At 39.0% G+C, this 24,519-nt stretch overlaps 1 protein-coding gene across 1 annotated transcript in view; it reads right to left on the bottom strand.

Annotated features, from left to right (window-relative positions):
• Positions 1 to 24,519, bottom strand: part of UVRAG (UV radiation resistance associated) — a 98,725-nt gene that overhangs the window by 19,757 nt on the left and 54,449 nt on the right. Inside the window, exon 13 of the mRNA XM_050902689.1 lies at positions 13,110 to 13,188. Coding sequence (XP_050758646.1) covers positions 13,110 to 13,188 — 79 coding nt within the window. The remainder of the gene's footprint in view (positions 1 to 13,109; positions 13,189 to 24,519) is intronic.

Raw genomic sequence — 24,519 nt, 5'->3', positions numbered from 1 at the left:
TTCCAGGTAATTTATTTTGTCAACCAGACAAGTATACTTCATTAAAATCATGTCAGACAACTTAAAAGGTTACCACCTTCCTAAAGGTAACAATTCCATGATAAAAACATTCATTCCTCAAATCATGACAAGTGTAGCTATCTATCTCAGTTGTTAACGTATTAAAATATAAACCTGCAAAGTTCAGTTACTCTCTTATGAAGTAAGAGATAAGAAGTACTAGAACTATTCCAGTTTTTCAAATAAGTTGGCTTAAAAAGAAACCATTTACCTATCTTTCTATTTCTGGGTAATATCAGACTGCACCCAAGATCAAAATTAGGGCTTTTGCCACTAAGGGACTGCCTCTTAAGAAAAATAACAATATCCTGCACCGACGTGCAAAGAAGAATAGCCCATTTCCTATACTAATTCCTGTAACAGTATTTAATGACTAATGGTATACAAGCATATACATTTATTTCCAGCCAGAAACCACAGAGTACCTGGACTGGAATACCCTTTTTTTTGAGCGCAGAGTGACTCCAATTCTGAACTCATCTGTTCATCATTTATCGTATTGTTTCCCCAGCCATATTCATCTTGTTCTAAGACATGTGGAAGTCGTCTTACAGCTCAGACTACGTTAATAAAGTTCAAAATACCAGCCACTTCAGTACACGTTATGCATAATACGCGGGTCTGCACTGAAACCTCCATCATTTTTGTACTTCCCTTAGTCTCTACTGCAGGCAACTGGTCCTTGATGTTGTAGCACCGTCTGTAGCTATACAAGAGGTGGACCCAACCCACTACTCCACTATGCAAGCTCATGTACTGTTAAGGCAGTCAAGAGCAATTTTGAATTATTTTCAGTTCAATAAGCAGTTTTCCTTGATAGCATCAAGCATTTAAAAGGACATCTGCTCCACAAATGTGAAAACCCACAAACAAAAATAGAAGCAAAAGTGCTCTTTCAATCAAGTTCGCAGTATTGGGTAGAAGCCAAGCATTTACATAAGGTTTTCAGAGGATGTCAAATGCTGGGACAGAAATATAAAATGCAAGTTTTAATAAAATGACATAGTTAATTGTTTTACAAGATCCTGGATGACTTTTCAGAGTATGAAGGAGCACTGGCTGGGATTCAGATGACTAAGCACTGCAATAATGAAAACAGAAAGTGTTGTTATAATGCCTGTTGCTATATAAACAACCTTGGGGGATCAGTGAAATAATGCCTGCTGCTATATAAACAGTTGTGTGTGTTTATACCTTTTGGGGGAAATTATAAAGTTTTAGATTATTTGCACTCTTAACATGTTGCTTGCCTTTGTTTTATTAAATCTAGCTAGTTGTTCTAGCTCTGAACAGCTATGTGGGTTTACTGAAAAACCCTTAAGCTTAACATTAGTGAAACACATTGTGGTATCAATTAGCTCTTTAGATAGCCTAACTCAAAACTAAAAGTTTAAAATTCATTTTTACTGTTCATATTTAAAAGACTGTCAGTATACATCTATCACCGTTTGGAAGTAAATCTAACCAAGGCTTTTTTTTGTTGTTTTTTTAAAGCTTCTTGGGGAAGTAGGAGAGAAAAAAAGCAACATAGCAAGCACTGTGATTATAACAAGTCTTCAAGTCCTCAATCTTGCTTTCAGAAGGAGCAAACAGAGGACTGCCACAGTAGTGACAGCCCTCATCCCAACAAGAGGAAGTGCTCAAATACACAGCTATTTTTATGGAAATACTGACTTGTATGTTGATATGCCAACGCCTGCCTCTCTCACCCAAGTGGATTTCAATGCTGTTCAGAGGTCCACCCTGAAAAGCAGATGTTGACTTTGCAATTCTTCTAAGAGCACTAAACCAACAAGAAAAACAAGTTACATCAACATCCTCGAAGACCCATGTCCTTCATTAATCCACTGGGCACACGCTTTAAAGTTCCTCAAGCTGACCCAGCGTGCTTAAAAAAGCCTTCATTAAAACCATCTTAAAGGACTCCCATCACAATTTTGATTTAGCCATAACAAATAAGGCATACAAACAGCAATCAAAGCAGTAACAGGAGATAACAACTCCATTTTATGCTGTCCCTTCAAAGGCTGCTTACAATCACACTGTTGTTTTTAAAACATGCTTAGTTTAAACTAGCCTGATTTCCCCCCCATTTACAAGGTAGAGGCTGCTATCAAATAAGATACTTTCCTCCTCTTTCACTTTGATCTGTAACAGTGATAACTAACAGTTGAGATGCTGCAACGTCACTGGTCCAAGACAGTCAATGCTGCAGTTAGGAAATGTTGATCTCTACGTTAGGGCTGAGTGTCTGCACACATTAGGTCAGCATGGAGCTCTAACTGATTCAGTTCTTACAAACTGCATCAAATTCATATGGTAACCTTTTCTCACCCACTGGTTCTTGCTACCCCAAGAACAGCCTGTCTCCTTTCCTCTCCTCTCAGCCTGGCGATTTTTAATTCACGTCCATCTGAAAGGCAGGGGAAATTCATGCATGAAATCTAAGTACAGGAGTGATTCAGCAGCGACCAGGGAAACTATATTCTCATCTGATAACAGACCTAATTCCTTTCTACCTTCTTTGATTTGCCTTACAATTATATTAAGCCGCTTCTTCCCCTCACATCCACCAAAATACAAAGTCTGATCATTATTCAAACACAGCAGCAGCCTGGATGCTAATGCTCAGCAACTTGTAATATTCTGCCAAACATTTAGGAAGTAGTTTCCTTCTAATTTTTAAAACTGAAATGTGATAATAGGCAATATTTAATACTGGATTTTGGTTTCACAGCAAGAGTGTTTATTGGAGATAGACCACAAGAAAATAAGGAAATAGGAGTACGTGTTTGAGTACATGCAGAACACACTGTAGAACTAAACATTTAGATGAGCCAAAAGCTGCGTTTCCTCCAGGACTCTCTCGCTCATATTCGTGAAGCCCTTCCTGAGAGTAAACACAATACCCCTCCAGAGAGGTCTCAAACATTAGCCTTCATGGTTCGAGTCTGGTGTCCCAGTAAGGATATGGGAAACCATCGTCAAAGACGGGCTGGGGGAAACAGCCACTTCCATAAGTAAACTATTCCTGTAAAATTTGGTGGTTAGTGGGCTCATTATAAAAACGACATATATGAGCCCCCTTGCCCATAAAGGTGCCTCTCATATACCATGACCATTTTACAAAAAGAACATTAAAAAAAGCAATTTAGAAGATAGAGCAGTTACTGGCCTCGGAAAAGCTTCCCCCCTTCCCCAGTGAAGCACTCAAATAACTAAAACCACGTTTACTGTTCGGCTGTAGTCTTGCTGCATTATAGCTTGATGAGATGAAACTATACAGCATAACCTTTCCAGGTTCAGGTCAGAACTTCTTAAAATGGCTCGGTATCACAAAGTGATGTTTATTGGATTATAAGACATGGGCACACTTACTTCCTATGACCTCATTCATCCTGAGCTTTTGTATTAAAAATCATTACATCAGGCACAGAACAAAAGGTCAGATGTGCAAAAGCCAGAAGAAGAAAGTCAAGTAATGTTTTGTACCTCCATCTTAAACGTGATGTTTTCTTTAGGCATTTAGCTCCCCAAGCGTAATTTTGCACTGCACGAGAACATCTGAACTTTCCTTTTTACCTATATACACCTAAATGGCAATAGTCTCAGGAGTGCACAGGTAGGTACAGAGAACTCACCCACTTTGTCCTGGCTGGAAATCAGAGTGAATATAGCGCAGAGCCCAAACTCATCAGCCAGGCTGAAAGGCTGCATGGCCACACCGGGGCTATTCCATCAGCTCGGGGGTGGACGAGCACCCACACCCATCTGCATACGCCTGTGAACTCCTCTCTGCTAGTGATAAGGTTTCATCACTTGATGACAGTTCAGAGCAATATAGTAAAGCTTCCAAGTAAGTTTTTGGAAATTTGCATGTGGTGCTACTCACTCCTCCTACATTTATTCACTGCCTTCATATTTTGGTAAATCCACTCCAAAACCAGGCAATTTTCCCATTTGGCATCAGTCCAGCTTTACCTTGTACCTTAAGATGTTGTGGGAAAGGAACCTGCAGAATTATTTCAGTGTACACAAACAATGCACTCCATTAAGTATTGCGAACACAAGGTCTTTCAGCTATTTGTTCTTTCATGCTCTGTTGGGAAAGCCCTTGTTTTAAAATGGGTAAAATTGAGCTTCTGGCAGTTTTTCCTAAAGCATTCATCCAGGTTTGTAAAACCTGCTCCTTCAAGTGAAAAGGCTCTTGCTTCGAGAAAGCATTACTCAAAGAGCAAGTGATTCAGCCCATGCCACAGAGTCTAAATGTAGGAAGAATTTGGGGATTCTCAGCTCCCAGCCCCATGTTTCACCGAAGCTGAACTGCTTCCCAGCTATCCATTATGCTACTTTTAGTGGGCAAAGGAGATTGACTTCTAAAAAAGATTAGATTTTTAATCAAATGGGAAAACCTCTCATTCGAGGAGTACAGAATCAATAGTTTAACCTGTGTAAGACTTGCTTCCCATCAGGGTAACACCACCATTCAATGAACACCAAATGGCACTAAGAGGCACCAATACTGAAAATATTTTCTCATACGATGGACGATATTTCAAACTTAAAAGCTGAGGTCAGGGAACATTAAACCAAGGTCTGTTCAGCAATGGCCTTCCTGAAAACAACTACCAACTTGTATTTGCTAAATTGAACCAGAGCCTGTTTTTTCTATTTACACAATATTAACTTGAGAAATATTCACATGAATTACACACGAGGCCAGCAAAGAAAGACACAATAGCCCCTTTAGTATTTCCAGTCTCTTGAAAAACAAATACTTTAAAGCTGTGGATTTCCAAGCGTTCTGGACTGATCAAAAAGTAAATGAGCCAATACATATCAGACACTTTTATTCCTTTTGTTGGAGAACAACTTGCTCTAAACTTCAACCACAGTATAAGCCTGAAAGGCATTTATGGATGATTAAGCAGCTGTCATACCCAAAGCTTTCAAAACAGGATTTGTGCCCTGATGTGCCAAATCCTATGCCTAGAAGTATGAGACAAACCCTGCCTCATGGAGCACAAAACATACATATTAAACTATACAACAGAAGAAAAAAGGATGTGGGTGGATGGAGAAGTGAAAATAACAAAAGCTCAGGAAAAAAAAAAAAGAAGCCACAGCTTGTCACTTGCTTCCTAATGACAGGTAAGAGTAATTTTTATGTATTAAAGCAAGCAAGGTTTCAGGAACCGATAGGCATTTTAGCATGATCTTTTTTTCCCCCATTAAGAGACGGCAACATCACAGAAAGTGAGAAGGCTCCTGAAGGAAGAGACAGGCTTGCAAATGAGGTCCATGAATTCCACAAGTGTTAACACTTTATATCTGAAAGTATCTGAAAGTCGAGCTTTGTCTCCAGAGCACACACCCTACTTGCTAGGAAAAATTATACACTACATCTTTTTCCTAGCCTAACACATTGTGCCATGGCTTGATAACAGACTTTCCACTTTCCTATCTCTTTCAATTTCAAAATGTAGTGCTTATATATACACTACAAAGCAGTTTAAGTTGGCAAATCACACGCGTTTATGTCAGCTTAACTATATCAGGAATCCATTTTCCTTTTGATTACTAAATTTTGGTTCTATTTTAAACACATACTCTTTTTTTTTAAAAAAAACTTAGCAGGCTGAAGAGTTAATGCGCAGAGACGATGACAGCTACAGAGTACACAAGTGATCTAACACACAGAGCGTGCTTGCAGGGGGTGGTCCCCAAAATTATTTTGGAGAAGTGACTCTAGGCACAGCTGGTGATGCCACCTCTCCTATTCCACCCAACCACCTTGTTCACCCCACCTCATCTGCTCCGTACTCTCTGCAACCCAAGCAAGAAGCTCAGCCTCCAGCACTGCCTGGGCTCAAGCTGCAGGTGCCGTGCTCAGTACAGGTTGGAGAGCCAAGATCTGCTCCTCCACGGAGCAAGTTAACATTGGCCTTTGCTGATCAGTACAGATTGCCTACAGGCAAGGATAGGCAGGCTTTCATCTGAATGAAAGGGTGACTGTTGTTACAGCTAATCCAGTCTCATTTCAACCTATTTTATCTTGGCATGGGCGATAGGAAAGGAAAAGAAAGCAAGCCTTCCAACAAGTTTGCAAAAAACATATGTAAATTCCCCAATTCTAAATGATCTGGCTAGGTATCAGCCCATTGCTACCCTAGGAGACTTTCAGGAATGAAACCTCTCCTAAAAGCTTTTGGCTCTACGCAGCTGGAGAAGGTACTTTGTGGTTTTTCAGGTGCAGTCCCTTCCTCTTAACATTAAAATGAATGCTTGGCACTTTACAAGATGAGGACTCTACTCTGGCTTCAACCTGTGCTCTTTCAAGAACACTTTTCCTTATGCAGTTAAATTGGCCACAAATTCAGACAGTGCATTCTTTCTGAACTGTACGTTTTATGATCTTAGTTTAGGGGCCTCATAAAAGATGTAGTGTGCAAGTCACAGTATCCTACACTCAAAGGGTCATAACCACTGCATCTACACGGATACCCACAGAACTCTTAAAGACACTTCTGCTCGGTAGTGTTTATTGCCAAAACAAATTTCTAGTCCTAACATTTCTGCCGTTCAACTTCCCATGGAAAAGTTTAATAGTTTCTATTATAAAGTTGATTTTCTCACATGTTTGATAGTCTAATAGAGCCAGAAACTGAACATCTTGCCTCATTTCACGTTTAAGAGCTAAATTTCAGTTCCCTTTCTTACATATGGCACTAGTACATAAGCATTCAACTTCTATTCCATGCAGCTATTAGAGAGCTATCAGTTTGACTGCAACTAAAATACGTCAAGAAGTATTTTGCTTTTCTTCTACGCTTCTGTGAATGTTACTTACCTCGTGCATTAGACAAGCAACTGAACCAAAAAGCACCATTCCCACGAGAGCAGCATTGGCTGATCAACTTCTCTAGCAGGTTACATAGAGCACGTAAATGTTGTCTGCCACCATGTGGACACAGCAACTCTGGACGCACAAAAGGAGGGCTAGACACAAGTTACTTGCTTGGATCTGTATTGCATTGATGTGAAAACAAACATCCTTGGGGGAGCTGACAAAAGATTGTTTGAGTGATTTTTTTCGTGTCAAATAGCAAAGTTCATCTGTTGCTAATGACTGTCAGATGAAAGCAGAACTATTCTTTGGCCAGGGCTGAGCAAATCATGCCAATGTGAAAAGGAGTATCAGTCTAACATCACTCAATAGTTGTCTGACAAAACAAATGAAGGGTGGATCAGAAGAGAAGCCTTGCCTTGTGAGGTGATCGTGAGCACGCATTCAGCCCGAACAGAAAAAAAAAAAAAAAAAACAACACAAAAAAACCCCACTTTAACTCATGCAGTGTAACAAATCAAAAAGATTTCACAAAACCTGGAAGCGATGCCTGGGAAGGTATGCTCTGACTGCCACCAACTGCAGAGCCTCCCTGACAAACACCAGCGAAGAACTGGGGTAAGACCAGACACATTCACTCCTTAGGCTGGCTCTAGGAAATCAAAGAGTTGTAGAACAGTCCAAATTATTTGATACCCGGTTTTGCGAGTCTCCTTTCAAGAGCCAGTAATTTAGACAAGGACAGAAAACCACCATTTCTGAGGCCACATCCACTAAAACCAGATGGAGGTCATGACCAAGGTCACAACAGCAACAAGACTAGAAGGGGTCTCGCAGTGATCATAGCTCTGGCCTATGGTTCTATGGCGAAGCTGGGCTGAGAGTCAGAATAAGAAATCCAGAAGATCAAGAGACAAATTATCTTCTGCCCCCTTCGGTGGCTGACTGAAATACCAAATCATCATTTGATGCTCAGAGTTGCAAGTAAGTTGATTGTCCCATGCAAGAAAACAGCTGCAATAAAGCCCCTTCTGACCGGGACCAGAAGAAACTAGCTCTACAGCTATAACACAATTATTTCCTCTCCAAGCAATCCTGCAACTGGACGAGGAATAGTGCCTGTCAAGTATTGTGCAAGAGACAACCTCTTGAATACCTAAAGAAATTGGAAATTTCATGAACAAGATGGTCATGCCCTCTTCAATGGCTACACAACACATACGCATGGGTTAGAAATAACGACCAAGACAGGAAAGATCATGTAATATCATCTTGTATACAACTTCAGGCCAGGTATTCTCCGGTAGTGACACCGTGCGTGCTCCCTAAGGACTCACCTCAAGAAGGATGGTCACTAAAATAAGATCATCTCTTCATATGTAATGAAGAACCTACGTTGAAGTCAGGGCCAAGCAATCAAGGCTCTGAGAATGAAGGAAAGAGATAGCAAAAAAGCAGCAATAAAGCTTCTTTCTTTCTACAGGCTTGAGATTTGAAACTCAAAGCCACTGCACTCTCACACCCCACACACTCTAAGGTTAAAAAAAAAATTTTTTAAAGAACTGAGAGGAAAAAACCTGGAGCACCAAGACCAGTGCTAAAGGACTTGCGAGAGCTCAGCTTAGCAAGGTCCATGTCTATGCCCTAGCTGAGCTGTGTGCCACATGCATTTTGTGTTCAGAGCGATGAGAATTCTCCGAGAGATGCTAGCTTGCCCACGCTGTGTGTTTGCTGATCACCCACAAAAAGCCTCACAACGCTTCAGTGAGTTCCTAATAATCATCCACCATAACAGGAGGTTTTCACGGTGTAGTCTCAACTCCTCTACTGTGAACACCAATGCAAGAGTTCATTTCCTTCTCCTACTAAAGCCTCATCTTCCTCAGATACTCCACACACATCTGTAACTCAGCAGCTGCAGAGTTTGTGGGGCCAGCTACCTACTGAATGATCTCCCAGTGCCTAATGCTTTTGAGCGCTGACCAATTCACTCCCATTTTTAGCAACTGTATTGTGCTTCACCTTTGACAATGCTCTGGAATGACAGTGGATTTTTCTTTTTTTTGTTGATATTATTAGACATAAGTCACTAATTTCCCTTTGAAAAAAATAACACATTTGTATGTTCGTTAGCGTCAAAGAGCTGAAATCTTAACTGGAAATTTATGGTCTTACCTAATATTATCCAACTTCAAAAGCTACTCTGAACTTCGTGAGGGATTCAATTTTACAAATAGAAAATATGGGGATTGAAACAATTTGTGCTCACATACAGATGGAAGTTATTATGAACTCTCGGAATTAACACACATTGTTTTGACTTCGGAATGTAACAGCAAAGCAAGTTTCTCCAAATAAATGCTCTACCAAGCTAGCACTGAACTGCTTCTAATTCCAGCTGAATTCTCCAGAGTGCAAGATGTGGTTTTCATTGTTATTATCCTGCTGTTTTACAAAACAGTACCACTTTATCTCTAGAAGAGTTTTTATTTCAGTAATTTTACTTAATATCAACCCAGTCTCACTTCTTCCCCACTCACGTTTCTCCTTGTCACCAGAACTCCAGGTAATTGTGAAAGGAAAAAAAAAATTATAAAAATCTGTGAAACCAGGGAAGCTTATACAAATCCTTTCAAGTATTTCTTTAAGTTGATACAAGTTTTTCTGGGCTCTCTGTTTCTCACTCACAGTGATCAAGACTTCCATGAACGATTCGAGTAAGGCGATGGAGACCCAAGCTCTTCTCTTAACGCTCCAGCAGAGTCAGCACTGTTCCTCCTAGGCACCTCCAGTCTTCCCACAGCACCCAGAGGGAATCAAGCAACCGATCTGCATTTATTCACACCAGAATAATTTGCAGGACTGGTTCTCTGAATTAAGGCCAACACCTTTGGGCCTTAAAAGGACTCCCTCACAGGTTGTGATGGTCTAGAGATAAGAAAGAGGTAGCTGCTCATTCTCCATCCAAACTTAATTGTTTTCACACATTCACACGAACTAAGCATATCTGGAAGCTTCTCTCACAGCAGCCTCAAGATCTTCTAAAAGCTACTTGAATTCAACAGTTCCAGCCTCCAAAGGAACAACGCAAAGGACTCAAACAATCTCAGGTTTTTAGATCAAGTCAGCCCCTGAGTACAGAAGGTTTTCTGATGTATTTCTGCATGTTACCTACCTGTTCTGCTTTCACAATGGAATTTCCCCTTGGCAGAACTATAAAAAGCTGCAATATTTGACCAAGGATATCAAAACAAAGGTGACTACAACAGTTTATATGGACCTCAGTAACACTTTCCTGATTAAATAAGTAGTAGAAGCCCCCCAAAAATTCCGATTTACTTTTATTACGTTTTTATATTCAACAGCATACAATCTCAAGCATTAAAATGTGAACCACTGGTGTTGTACGAACCACTTCAAAGTTTGGCCACTGACTACTCTAGCTTGTACCAGCACCACTGACTCCATGTAAATTTGGAAACTTTTTAATACAAGTATGTACTTAAATAATGTACTTCATTTACTTTTACAAGTTTAAACACATGCCAGTGATTTCAGAAACCAACTGCAAGGACTTGGAAGGCAACGTGGGTGAGTGACCATGTGTTCAACTATTCATGGTCCTTTAGAAACAGGACAAGAGCAAAACCAGAACAAGACATTTCACTAGGTCCAACAGTGGTTGGACAGTAGGTCCAACTCAGAGATGACAAGTCAAAGAGAAAAACAGGAAAACAAGTGAAGTAGTGACAGTTCCTATTAAAAAAATACTACAGGCACAAGTGCCAACTAACCCAGACTACAAGAACTGGAAAGATTACCAACTTGGGCTCAATGAAGAGTTCATAATCTCAATGAAGAAAGAAGCACAGAGCACTTGCATCACATAACTGAACGGCAAACTCCAGAATAGGAACAAAAACATGAAAGGCTGAAAAGCAAAGCAAGCAGCATCACAACTCACAAGTTACAGAATGAACTAATGTGTTTACATAAGTAGAGATTAAGGAAAGCATTGATTTGATAGTAATGGAGAGAGAAAGCTATCAAAGCATTTGAAGGAAAGAGTATTTAATCCCTTTCTCTCACTAGTCTTCCCTATGAAAGTCAAGTGTGAACAGCTGGCTGCCATTATTAATACCAGCAACAAAGAGTCACAGTCTAAATTATATTAACAGCTTAGTTAAGTGAATTTCCAAGATTAGCAGGACTTGATTAACTTCACCTTAAGATATTTTAGCCTTTAAGTAATTTCAGAGCCATTGGAGGTTATCTTCCAAAATACACTAAGCACGGGCAAGATACCAGAAGTCTGGAAAATGATAAATGCAATCCAAGCTTAAAAAACAAAACAACACAAAAAGACTCAGAAGCTTTACTTTGATTTGGGGTAGGGAATGGGGAAAAAGTGGTGGAAGAGAGAACTGGAAAAACAAACCAAACGACTAGAAACTCAGCATAAAAAAGAACAGATTTTTCAAGAATAAAACTGTCAGACCAATCTAATTTCAAGCCTTACAAACACGTTAGAAACTGAAATGTCATATTTCTGCTGGAATTAAATAAATCTCTTGGCACTTTATGGTGTAATATGCTCGCAAGCATGCTGGGGAAATGCAATATTGATGAAGTATGAAAGAATACAGAGCAAGTAAGTATTCTTTGGGTGTAGTTAAACAATGGTTCACTGCTGTAAATGGAAGTGCTAGTGCAGTGGGGCTCCACCTGGGTCTAGGCTTTACTCCAGTTCTATTCAATATTTTAATTAGGTGAGCTGGATAGAGAATAGGCTCAGACGCACAAAGCGCAAAGCTGAGACTGAGTTCTCAGCCTACCTTTCCCTATCTTCTAGAGTTCCGTCACCAAATCAGAAACATGATTAAGAACAAAAAGGTGCATCGTTAAGGATACATTCAAAGTACAGCACATCAAACATGAATTAAATGAGTCACCTGCACAAATTCCGAACGGACTATTTTGTTGCTGTGCAGAAGAGACTTGGGATTGCTGGTTGCACTGAATCACAACATTCACCGTGTTAGGCTGCTAAGAGTACAAACCTATCAGAACATAATGAACTGAAAAAAATGACAAGACCTGTGAAGCATTTCTCCTATCCTACTCAATGTTTTGAAGGCAGCAGTTGCACACTGTATCCAGCTTTGGGCACTGCACTTCAAGAAAGATGTGGATTCAGATGGAGAATAAGAGACAACAAGAATGCTCAGAAATTAAGAGACATGACCCATGAGATAACACTTTAAAAAGGAGAGGTTGTCTTTCAGTGCGTAGAAGTTTACAAAGAGGAAGAGACTTAAATGAACAGAGTATTACAATAAGTGATTATGTGATTAAACAGAAGCAAGACAGATTTGGATTAGATGTCAGAAAAGACTGTAATGACCCAGACAGTCACGCATTGGAACTAAGTAGTACTTAGATCACAGGTCTTCCTTCAGGGAAAGTTATACAAACATCTACCAGGGATAGCATAAGAGCGGCTGACCCTGCCCTAGGACTAGGCAACAGTCTAAATGGCCTCCCCAGGTCCCTTTCAGACCAGCTTTTTGAACATTTTCTGAACTCCATATGAAATGTGTTAGCAGCAGGCATTAGTACCACCTCAAATACAGGTTTGTAAATTTGTAAACTCTCATGCATTTGCCAAAGTAAAGGATGATTTTTAAAATACATTAAGAGCAAGAAAGTACGGGTGATTACATTAAAAAAAGAAAAGTCCTCTAAATCTTGTAAATGCATGACTAAGATTTTCCAGTTTGTTGTGTTTTCTTATCATAAGTATAGGGGTAGAATACTAGTTAAAGTAATAATACAGCAAAATTAAAGACACAGCAATGAGAACGACACAAATGAATCTTCAAGTATGACAGAATAAAAATAACAGAACAAACATTTACAATTTTCAAAACAGTGCATATAGACTCATAGCATTTACTATTTGAAAAGGAAAAGGTTCATTATTAGCTGGCGAGCCCTTCCCTAAGCACCACAGAAGAAAATCTCAAGCACAAAGCTGTAAGGTAAGGTAAGACAATGATTTGAAGAACACCTCCACTAGTTCACAGATGTTTGCCATAGAGAATAGCATCACAAGACAGTAGATGCACACTCATGCCATACTGACATTAAGCAGATAGTAGATATAAATAAAAAAAAACCCAAACAATCTTGGTATACCAACCTGTGCTATATTTTTGTTGAGAAGATATACTCCATATTCAAACTGAAGCTTCTCCCCTCCTTTTGGATATAAAGGAAATCTGATCGGAAAGAAAAAAAGGGGAAAAAAAAAAGCATTTAAGGTGAAATTATTCAGATGCTTATGTAAACTTCAAAAAGCCACAGACTCCTTTTCTGAGAAGGTAAAGGTTTAAAAAGCCTCCCTTGCTGACTTCTCCCAGGAACCCTCTGCAACTCCAGTCAAGCAGCCTTTTAAGAACCGATGTCAAAATTCAGCTAATGAATTACCTTTTCTAAAGTATTTTAGGTTTTTAAAAGATGCTTTATGACTCTCCCAGTGCTGCAACATTCCTCTCCCTAAGCGAAGCATATTTTAAGAAGCATACAGCTTAATACCAGATCCCACGTTATCCCTTTGTATTCAGCCATTTGCATTTGGTTAGCTCATTTCCAAATAGAAATAATCTTTTAAGAACGGTGTTCTCTTTTGAGCGTTATTTTGGGATTGAAAGAGCACAAATCTCTTCACATACAGAAGACATTTGCAGGCTCACTTACCGTCACACCAGAACAACGCTCAGAGAATATAAGTGATTCCTTTCCTTTCAACAAGCTTCACACACACACCAAAGGCTCAGGTCAGTTACAGCATCATAGGTCGCTACAGCCCTTGCAAATATTATATTCTTAATTGTTTATTTCTTCTATTTAATAGGTAAAGCATTTTTCACAATTTTAAATACCTAGATGTAGCAAATAGCTTATAAGAAAGTAGCACAGCTTATTTCTGTCTTAACTGCTGTGTGAGTTAAGTCCCTAAAGTGTTGAAGCTGTTTGACCATCTGCATTAAAGAATATAATTTTATGCATGTGTTCTAAGAATCTTTGCTTAAGTGAAGCCGCTCTCATAAACAGTTTTAATATCTGTACACTTCATTTCTTAGGATTGTCTTTTGACTCTTCCTTACCACCAGAGGTTATGAGGTCATCACGGTCAATACAGTAATCTTAGTACAATCTAAAATTTATGTTTATGGGAACTACACCATGAAGCAAGCTTTTGCCTTTTCAAGAACCGTATGTTCTGTAGCTCCTAATCAAGATGCTGAGCGTATTATCTGCACAAAACCCACATTACATCAGAAACCAAAGTCTCTCTCAAATATAAGATAACAAATACAGGAGATCAATATCTACTAGAAACAACACACATTCTAGAGGGGAGATTACGCAAAGTGTATTTTATCATCAATCAGCCCCGCAGTAGAGTACATTTGCAACTTTTAAGGAGAATTATGTAGCACCGTTAAAGCTAAAGGTTAACAGGTCATGATCACAGCAGATCAAATATTAAGATGTCAGCTTCAAGTTTTATGCTACTTTCAAACTCACTAGGTCACTTCAAGTTGAGGAATATAAAAATCACCATGAATAGTATATATCTAGCTCACCTTGCTTAATAGATCTATAAATCCAACTAGTTCCCCATGCAAGAAAATAAAGTCTTTCAAAATGAACACATGCTACAAAAATTCCACGATGCATTATCCTAAGTGTAAAATACAAATCAAAAGGAATTCATTTCAATATCTACAATTACACTACCCAAATAGAGCAGGATTTAGATTTAAAGGATACCTTTACAATTAACAGTATAAAACTAACTCGAGCTTGACAATAAAAGCACCATTAGGAACACAAACCATGTTTCACTAGAAGATAGTATTTCATTAAGTCACTAGTAATAGGAACCATGTATTCTATTATTAGACACAGAACTCTTCGATATGTGCAGTATAAAAAAGAGGATAAAAACTGTTTTACAGTGCTCGCTACCATCTCCCACACACAGTTTCTCTTAAGTGGTAAAGATTAAGCTTTTCTGTTTATCACGTTGGTCCTGCTTCTTTGCTAATACTCACATTTCTGTCCTTTAACTTCCACTAAATAATCTTGAAAGACTCTGAACTACATACATCCTCGTGTCAGCTTTCATAACATAATCATTTACATGAAAGTCTTGAAAAATGTCAGTGGATGTCTTTGTGTATGCACATTTATAACTCAGAGAAAAATATTACCAACTTTTATGTCTCTTTCTTTGTGTGTTATCTTGCTTGCCCATTAAGCCTGGTCACAAGCAATAAACCTAAGGGAGAGGAACCACGACATTTTATATAGTGCTTCATTGAGTATAATTGAATGCAACTTTAACTGCTGGCTCCCTATGTGAAATTCTTCTTGCCTGCTCCTTAGAAAAGCACGACTGTAAGCTAAATCTCTCACTTTGGCATGCTGCAAGAAGTTAAGTCTGCTGTGTAAGGTTTTAGTTATACTTAAAAAATACATTTGAAAATTACTATTTTAGCATTTTTATAATCACGAAGCACTCAAAATGCAAAATGGCATCCGCCCGCCCATTCTACTCCAACACGTACCTTCCTTGTTTCCATTCTTGCTGATACATTTGGGGGGGCGGGAAATCATTAAGCTCCTTTAAAGCAGAATACAGATACTTACTCTAAGATGACACATTCAAAGGGATAAGTGTGATATGCTTAGTGGAAAGAAGAAAAAAAACAAGCTACAGGTGTCTGTTGCGTAATCACCAGAAGAGATCATCTGAGAGAAGTTACCAAGTAGTAGGAAACTTGTTCTGAGTACACTCGGAAGTCGTGCTCTAGTCCTTCTCAGAGCAGTACACTTACACGCTGTAAGGAAACCATACACCTACCATGCTAGCAAGCAGTAATTGTGAACAAAACAGCTTCTGCTCAGTGAGGTTCAAAGCGTGCCCTTGTAAAAATATGTTGATATTTATCTTACGACTATAGAATATTACTTTTCAATAGTGTGCAGACTTCTTAAAACACAGCCCTAATACACCCTGAGTTTACTGTAGATATTCTATTTCTACATACAAAGAGCACACTGCTCAGCTGGCATACAGCAGCAATAATTTTAACAGCAACTCATAAAGACAATCTTAGTTCAGAGAACGTTAACTTGATGCAGGAAAAACCCACAACATTTAGTAACTTAGAACAGGTTAACCCCATTTGGAGTTGTTTCTGCACCTCGTGTTTCCACTGTACTCAAGGCTATTCTCGCTTCACTTAAGACATCTGACATGTCAGCAATGCTAAGAGCCTGTGCTGGGGAAAAGCACAAGGACCAGTAGTGACAAAGGGAACAAGAAGCTAGCAGTCACATGGAAAGGCAGCTTTAGGATCTATGACAATTGTGCCAAAAGATGCTGAAATTAAACGAGTTCCTCTCTGAATTCAGAAGGTAGAGAACACTGTGTAAGAGTGATCCAAACTGCACACCAGACTGATTTTAACCAGATGGTCAATATGCGCCTTTAAGATCTAAGATAACATAAAGAGGATTCTCGATCTTAAAAGCTTACGTTTGTTTTGGAAGTTTTATGTTTTGCTTATTTAATCCCGAAGGACTGTGACAAATGCAAAGGTTTTATTAATTTCTTTGAGTCATGTGTTGTTTTATAGGACTCACTGGGATACAAGTCAGATGACCGGTGTTACCCAGCTGTACCACACTGCAGGAACAGAGGCAAATCCGTAATAAACCACAAAACATACACATGCATGACATTTTTAGACACATAGCTCACCTCCCCTCTCATGGCATGTTACTTTGGACAAAAGTTGTATTCTTCTACTTGTGATACCACAATGACAGAACAGTTTCTTCCACAGCGAACCAGAACAGTATCATGCTTACAGCCTCAAAGCACACACGAGGCTTGTACTAACACTAATACATTCAAGACTCAAGTTTTCCCAGTCAAACAAGAAGAGGTTTTGATTGCCATTTCTCATGGGCAACAGTTAAAAAAAAATTAATAAATCATAGAAGCAATTACAAGGCACTTCTAATCATCTCTGAATAAATTCATTTTAGCAGAGCTTAGAATAGAGATGGTAACTCATCCACTCCCACCTTACCTCTCTCCCATCTCTCCTGCTTGGAGGGTTCCCAAGAATATGCATCTCCTCTCTACCTGCAATCTTAATTCCAACAAGTCAACATCAACTGCTTTATTTCAACCTATCCCCTATTAATTACTGCCACACTTCCTAAGCAGACATCAGCTGCTGGATAAAGAACGCTTCAGCTTAAACCTCGTCCAAGAAAAACTGGCATGGAAGTCAGAAGGGAGCACATTATTAACTGCTAGTCAAGAAACGCTCCTCTTCCATCGAAGACACCTAATATTCAAATCAGATACTATTCTCAGCACTGAAATCCCATGTTTAACACAACTGGATGCCACTAACCATGAGCAGTTCTAAGAACAAAGAAGGGGTTTTTGAAGTACATAGGGCAACTGATTTTCAGTCTATTTACACATAAGGAGGTTTTGCTGATAGGCAATGAGTAAGCAAACAAGTATGAGCAGGTCAAGGCTTAGAGCACTACTGATCTACATAACCAAATATATCTACTTGTAAGAAACTCAAATGAGACCGACAAATCAAAGCGTGCGCTCAAGTATCAGAATACAGATTAGTGCAAGCCTAAGAGGAAGAATCTCTAATTTCCTTGTAAACTGCCCAGGCAAACAGGGGTGGAAAAGGAAGAAATCCCAGCTAAAAGGAGTGGCTAAGCGAAGTGTCAACATTGGTGTTATTTTACACTGTAGACTCCATGTGAAAGTTTCTAGGGTACTAAGCCTCATTAAACCCTCCCAAAAGAGTTGTGAAAAGGAAAAAGCGAGGCAAAGGTTACGTGCTTTGTTCACAGTTACTCTGATGGGGAAAAGTAATCTCAAGTCAGCCTTTTAAATAAAAAACAGGGCCGAAAGTCTACCTATTCTCCAAGTTGAAACTACAGAACCACCACCCTACCATCAACAATGGAATTAAATTTTGAGTTCTTCAAGGATCTTGCAACACTTCACAAATGCTAAGTTTTAAAATAGTCAGTTTGAACATTTCCATAAGAAATACCACTCTGATGGGTATCAAGCTTACAAATACCCAACTATATCATCAACAGTACTCTTAGGGAGCTGTTACTTTGGAGTTAGTCTTTACTCTCATGAGATTTTTTTCTAACATGGTATTTAGTCAAGTAGAACACATCTTAGTCATAACAAACACGCATACCTCTAAGAAACTGAAAAGCAAAGTATAATCTTACTACAGTAAATCACATTTTTTAAGGTTACAAAGACTGTAAACAGGTAATAAATTGTCAACTCTGGTTTAAAAGTCTTTCTGTAAAAAAAAAGAAAAAAAAAAAAGAAACTCAATATATGCATTTCCAGTCAATACGGAAAACAAATGGTGGCTGGTTGCCATCCTTTCCACTCCAGCTGAATCATTAAGATGCAAAAACAGGTAAACAGAAATACCAGTGTTAAACCAAGGCAAATTTCAATTTTCAGTTCAAGATGTATTCTTGAATAGGGCTAAACACATTTGTGGTCTGGGGGCAGTATAGGATGAGCAGACAGGAGTTTCAATGAATGCCTTTGCCAGCTGTACCTGTCTAGGGGCCTGAAGACATTTCTGCTGGAAGCAGACTGTGACTCTATGACATCTCTGCAGCAATCCGATCCAAAAGCTGCAGCGTGCCCCTTGAGACCACCAGCCATCGCTCCGTGTTGCTGAAACTACCTGTTCATCCAGATACAGGCAGATCATCTTATAATCATAAAGCTACAGGCACAAAGAAGTCTAATGTATGGTCTCTAAGGCAAGTTCAAACCACCCTGTATTCTCAGCTATGGTAACACTTCCCTCTAAATAAACTTCATCCTTTCTTGGGGTAGGAAGATTGTCTAAATTACTTTCCAGTGTTGATTTCAGCCTTATTTTCTATGATTCAAGGCATAACGAAGGAGACTATGCTTATGTGCCGCTGAAAGTAAGTCTGAGAAATTTCAGGGGTAGATGGTAGAGAAAAGCCTCTTGCAAGGATTTTTCTTTTTCATATTTACAGTTTAAGGTGAGATGCCTACAGTTCGGATCAATCAGGTTAGGTGGGTTTTTTCCCTTATAAAAAGTATTAGTTACTTCTTAACAAAAGAAAGGGTTTTAACTCATCTCTGACTGACTTTTGAATATATGGACACCACCACTGGTTTTGATAAGACAGCATGGGCAGGAAGTTTCCTATACAGTGTCTCTAACCAAAACTGCTCACTAATACTGACGTATTCAAAAAAATCAGAAAACTGACTACAGAAAAAAAGGTTTTTTTAAAGATTGCTTACGTTGCCCACAGATATTGATTCTGGAAAACGAGATGTCTGTTTCAAAGCTAAAAATGCTATTAGCCTAATTTCAGTGTTTTAAGCATTAGACCACCCTTCTTACAACTCAAATAAATTGTGCTAAATATTCTACTCTAACCACTAAGAACTTCTCTTCACTGTCCTACCTTTTTCAGCTGACCTTAGACAAGTACTTATCAGCCATCAAGATCTCATTTAATTTTATATCCTCAGCTAATCTTTAGCTGTTTTACATAGTAACTTCAGTGTTTGATGAATATGGAGTAAATCACCACAGGATTCTTGGTTCAGTCAGATGGTAACTGTTAGGAAAAGCTGAAAGAATCCTTATTCCCTGCATTTATTTCAGACCTCAAGTATCTCTTATGAATTCAAGTCCAAATACATTTACTGTTGTGTTCTGTGATTTATGAACTCCTCTATATCCAGAAAAATCACATATGTACCAATATATTGGTGGCCAATTTTTATTGTCTATAACCGCCTGTCTTTAATACAAACTATTTTTAAAGCTTAAGAAATTGCTTCATTTTTAACTGCTTTCACCTGCTTCTACTTTGGTATTACACCATATGTTTTAGATCTTTTATTCTCTCTTCTGTTCAGACTTCTGCCATATCCCAAATTATATTAAAGTCTCAGAGTTTAATCTCTACTTCAGAAAGCTCTTTAGGGAAGAAGTCAGTAAAATAATGATTTTTACACATCACATCTAACTGTTTTCCACAGGCTGAAGTGTGGCACAATTTAAATAGCATATTACATCCCATTTGGCAAATGTAAGTAAAATCCAAAATCTAGTTTGGAATTGTGTTAGATAACCTTAATTTCCAAAGTGATGCAAAAGTTCAAGGACCAGTAATATTTGTAGCTTTGCAAGCTAAATTAACAGCAAGCACATTTATGTTTTAAGAACACTTAATTATCCAGTAGTTACCTGAAGATCAGAAACTTAGTCCACCAACTAAATGAAGCTGACACCACTGTATGTTCACATCACCTTATTTGCAGTACCTTTGATACTTCCTGCCCAACTGCACCCACCGAATTTGCCAGAGAACAAACTTGACATGGTTTTTTCCTTCACTTCTTATTTTCAGGGACAGTAAGCAGAATGGCTGCAGGGAGATGACTGTAGAGCAGACTTGGCAGAATGCAGCTGAAATCCAATTATTCACTATTATACGGATAAAGGACTGACGTAACTTCTGTGACTGCAACAGTCACCGGTGTGATAGCAGAGTCATCCATCAGATCTAGGGAACAACTGTGCCTCACACAACACTACCAAAAAACAGAGCAGTTTAGAAAATGACGAATTTCAAGCTTAAGCCCATAGACAGGACACCCTATACGAGGATAGAACCAAATAGTCCAATCCAGATAAGATAATGACCCGAAAAAGTCACAAGTTCTTGCCTGATATGACTGAAGTATGAGGAGTGTACAAGCACAAGGTTTAAATATTTACTGAAGTTTGAGTTATTTCAACCTCACCTCCTTTTGGGGGTCTGTGAGGGGGGCAGGCAGGGGAGGAAGGAGCTAGTGTTTTCCCTCCAACCTAACCACATCCTGTTTGCTCATTGTAAAGGAATGTTGTATCCAGAGGAGAAAGCTTCCATTATTTAAAAGTGCTGGGACTCTTCCGAACCAGAAGAAAGCAAACCTTGAAAGGCTTTTAAGTGAGAAGGACCACCATCGTCCAGCCAGCTCACTTGAAATCACTATTCCCCAGCGCACTTCGAATTAAGTATTAGGAAAAGTAGGTTGCTGAAGAGCCACAGGCACCAATATACCCAGCACTTCCAACCTCTTAGCGCTCCACCAGAAGACCAAGGCACAAGAAGCTTTGGCTGCACAGCTTCAAAACCTGTTTCCTTCTCAGATAAGCTGCACCATGGTTGTATCAGCTTCAGAGCAGAGACTGGCACAGACCTGAAGTAGCAGACCCAAGCAGCTGAGTGCTTGTTGGAAGGAACACAACTAAAACGCAATAGTATGAAACTGCCATCACCACCAGACTTCTCAATTATAGAGATGCAACACAGAGCACTTCAGATCCTTTTTAGATCAAGCTACCAGTTGATGGTGGAGGCCACAAACTGACCCTAGGGTGACTACTAGCCCACCAGGAACAGCTATCTAGTCTGCCAACAATCATCATATGATTGGAAAAGTTTTAAACGGAAAAGTTAAGATCCCCACCTGGTGAGCAACACTGAAATCAAATAAAAAGGTAGAAAAAAAAAAAGGATTACAAGTGTGCACTTTGCTTTGTTAGAGATGAGATTAAGTCATGAATATGAATCACAAATCACAAGTGAATTCAGATTTGATTACTATATGGTTTTTAGTTTCTACTTGAGAGAAAGCACTGCACTTGTAAAACAAACTTGATGACAAAAATACAGACTGCCAAGGGAAAAAAGCATATCCTCATTCAAGCTTTACACAATACAAAGATAATTAGTTTACTGAGAAAGGAAAACATATTGGCAGTTTATCTTTAAGAAATGTATTTTCAAAATGCCTATCTGAATAGCTCAACAAGAAGATAATCGAAAGCAGAAGCACTGCCATCTTTCTATTAAGAAGTGTAACTGCTGTGACCTTGCTCTTGGAGAATGTACAATAGCTTCAATATGTACAGGCTGTACACAGGAAAAGAAAGCAAAGACCCAGATTATGAAAGTCAGGCAGTTCTTGACAAGACAGTCACCAATTTATACAAGAGGGTATCATTCTACTACTTCAGCAAATAACACTTTCAAACACCTCAAAAACATAGCTAGCAATCCACGGAAGAAGCGACACTGATGGCTTTTTTGTAAATTGTGCATTTCCGTGACATATTTCAGCTTGAATTCAAGGCTTGCTACATACAAGCCGTGATGGATATCACAACGCAAGGACTATCAGTAAGGACAGAGCAGACAACCTCGCTATCAGAACTTTAAATCTCCCTGCCACTGAAGGATCATTTTTAACTAGAGGACACTATACAGGTCAAGTCCCTGCTTATTGAAAAATGAAGTAATGTTTTGAAAAATAATCTCATCAGGAGTACAGTGTTCCAATGGGAGTAAATTCAGACTAGTATGTCTTCACAGAAACATTTCTCAGCTGTAGATATCTGGGGTCAGTGGTCTCATCTACTGCAGTAAACAAAATCTGCTTTCTCAGACTGGCCAGGAGCATGTAAAAGCTTCTAGTTCCCAGAAATAGTGTTAACAGTATCTAAATTTATTAAAGAACACCTGATCTAGTTCTTAATCTACGCACAGTAATATCTGCTGACCCAGTGAAGGCAAAAGCATTATTTTGGTGATCAAGAATAAAATAAGCCAAGATTCTAGCTAAATATCCTCAAGAATGTGGAACGTAAAAATACAGTTCAAGATAAGTTCATGGCAAAAAGCATTATTTGAGCAATACAGTTGAACACTTAACACACACTCAATCTACCACAAAGAATCAACTTTGCTTTGACAGCTATTAGATTTCTCAACAAACCATCTCCCTCCATCTGATTTCAGTTTGCCAAGATTTCTTCCCAAAGCTGCCATTTTTATTATCTCAGCCAAAGTACTAAATATGATTAAAGACTTCTTGATTGAGTTGGAAAGATGTTAATGTCAGTGAAAAGTTATTCCTCACTTGCTTGTGTCACGATTTTTCAGATTGCTTTGTTGCAAGTGGCTTATCTGTTACCAGGCACAAAGCAACAACCACCTTCAGTTGTACTAGCTCTACTACAGCTGAAACTCTGACTTTCCCATTCTTTGAAACAGGAGCAAGGCCACAGTAGTGAGGACCACTTTTAGACTACATTCATTCAACAAGTGGTTTCCAAATGCTCCGAAATTGTCCATATGCCTGTTCAGCAACACTTATCTCCACTTCTTTGCAAATCCAGCTTGTCACACTTAAAAGAACTGAACAACAACACATTGAGAAAGGTAATTTGGAAGCAGTCTTGTAGCAGAAATGGCTTTGATACAACCTTTGCTTTACTCACAGGCCTGAGAAGTGAAACTTTTTACATCAGAACTTATGCTGTTGGTAACTCATATTGCATGACTTAACACTGTGTGAACCACACACAATATAATGGAAGCTTTCTTTATCAGTGCAAATGAGTATGTCTAAAAATACGCCACCAACATATCAAATTAACTGCTTGAACATGTGCAGATTAAAAGTACATCTGGCCCAACTTACTCTTAACTTTTCCACTTCTCTGCAATTTGGCTCCCTAAACTAATTAAAAGCATCCCAAACCGGGGTAAACCAACCTGCTGGTTTGAATTCAAGGCTCAATCAACAAGCCGTGCAGATACGTTAACATTCGCCACACACAGTGCTGCAGCCCTTTGGCCCTGCACTTGCACGTCACCTTTAGCTGTACAGAAGCTGTATCAGGATAAACTCACTCATGGCTTTACATCCTTAAGGAATCCATAAGTATTCTAAAGATCCAACAAGGGCAGCTGCGTTTCATGCTTTCATGCTCTTCAGTTGCTGCAAGACTGCCTCATCCCAGTGAAAGATGACCTGTTTTTATTATTCATACCTTTGCACTTCCCACACGGGCTACGGCAATGAAATGAAACTGGCCTTTAAGGTATTGGCACCCAGAGAATTACAGCTAGTTCCGAGCGCTGCAGTGCCTCTGCAATATAAGAGGTCGGATGCACTCAGACTTCATTTCCAGATCAAGTCTGATGTCAGCAGATCTTCACAACCCTAGCTCAAAACAGCTACTTTTAGAACCCGTACCTAAATTAAACATCAAGACAAAAACTGACTAATAATTACAATCTTCTGGCATGCTTGAAGTTCTCAATAATGATGAAGCTCAGCTCCAGAAAAAGACAATTTGGAGGTATAACTCCACATCACAGAAATAGTTTCCAGGACATTATTTCAGGATCAGACCTATCACTTTTAGCTGCAAACACAGCATACAATTTTGGTCCTGTTTTCTATGAGGACACAGTAGTGCAATAGACAGACATTTCCTATGTTTAGTGACAACACAAGGTGTTCAGACAGGACAAGAACTAGCATAATTTAGAAAGCCATGGCAGCATGCTCAATTTCATTCCTCCTTATGCCATTTCATACAACTGTTTGGTTCCTG

Source organism: Gymnogyps californianus, chromosome 1, assembly GCF_018139145.2.
Source record: "Gymnogyps californianus isolate 813 chromosome 1, ASM1813914v2, whole genome shotgun sequence".
Lineage (NCBI taxonomy): Eukaryota > Metazoa > Chordata > Aves > Accipitriformes > Cathartidae > Gymnogyps > Gymnogyps californianus.
This window is presented reverse-complemented; position numbering and strand designations above follow the sequence as displayed.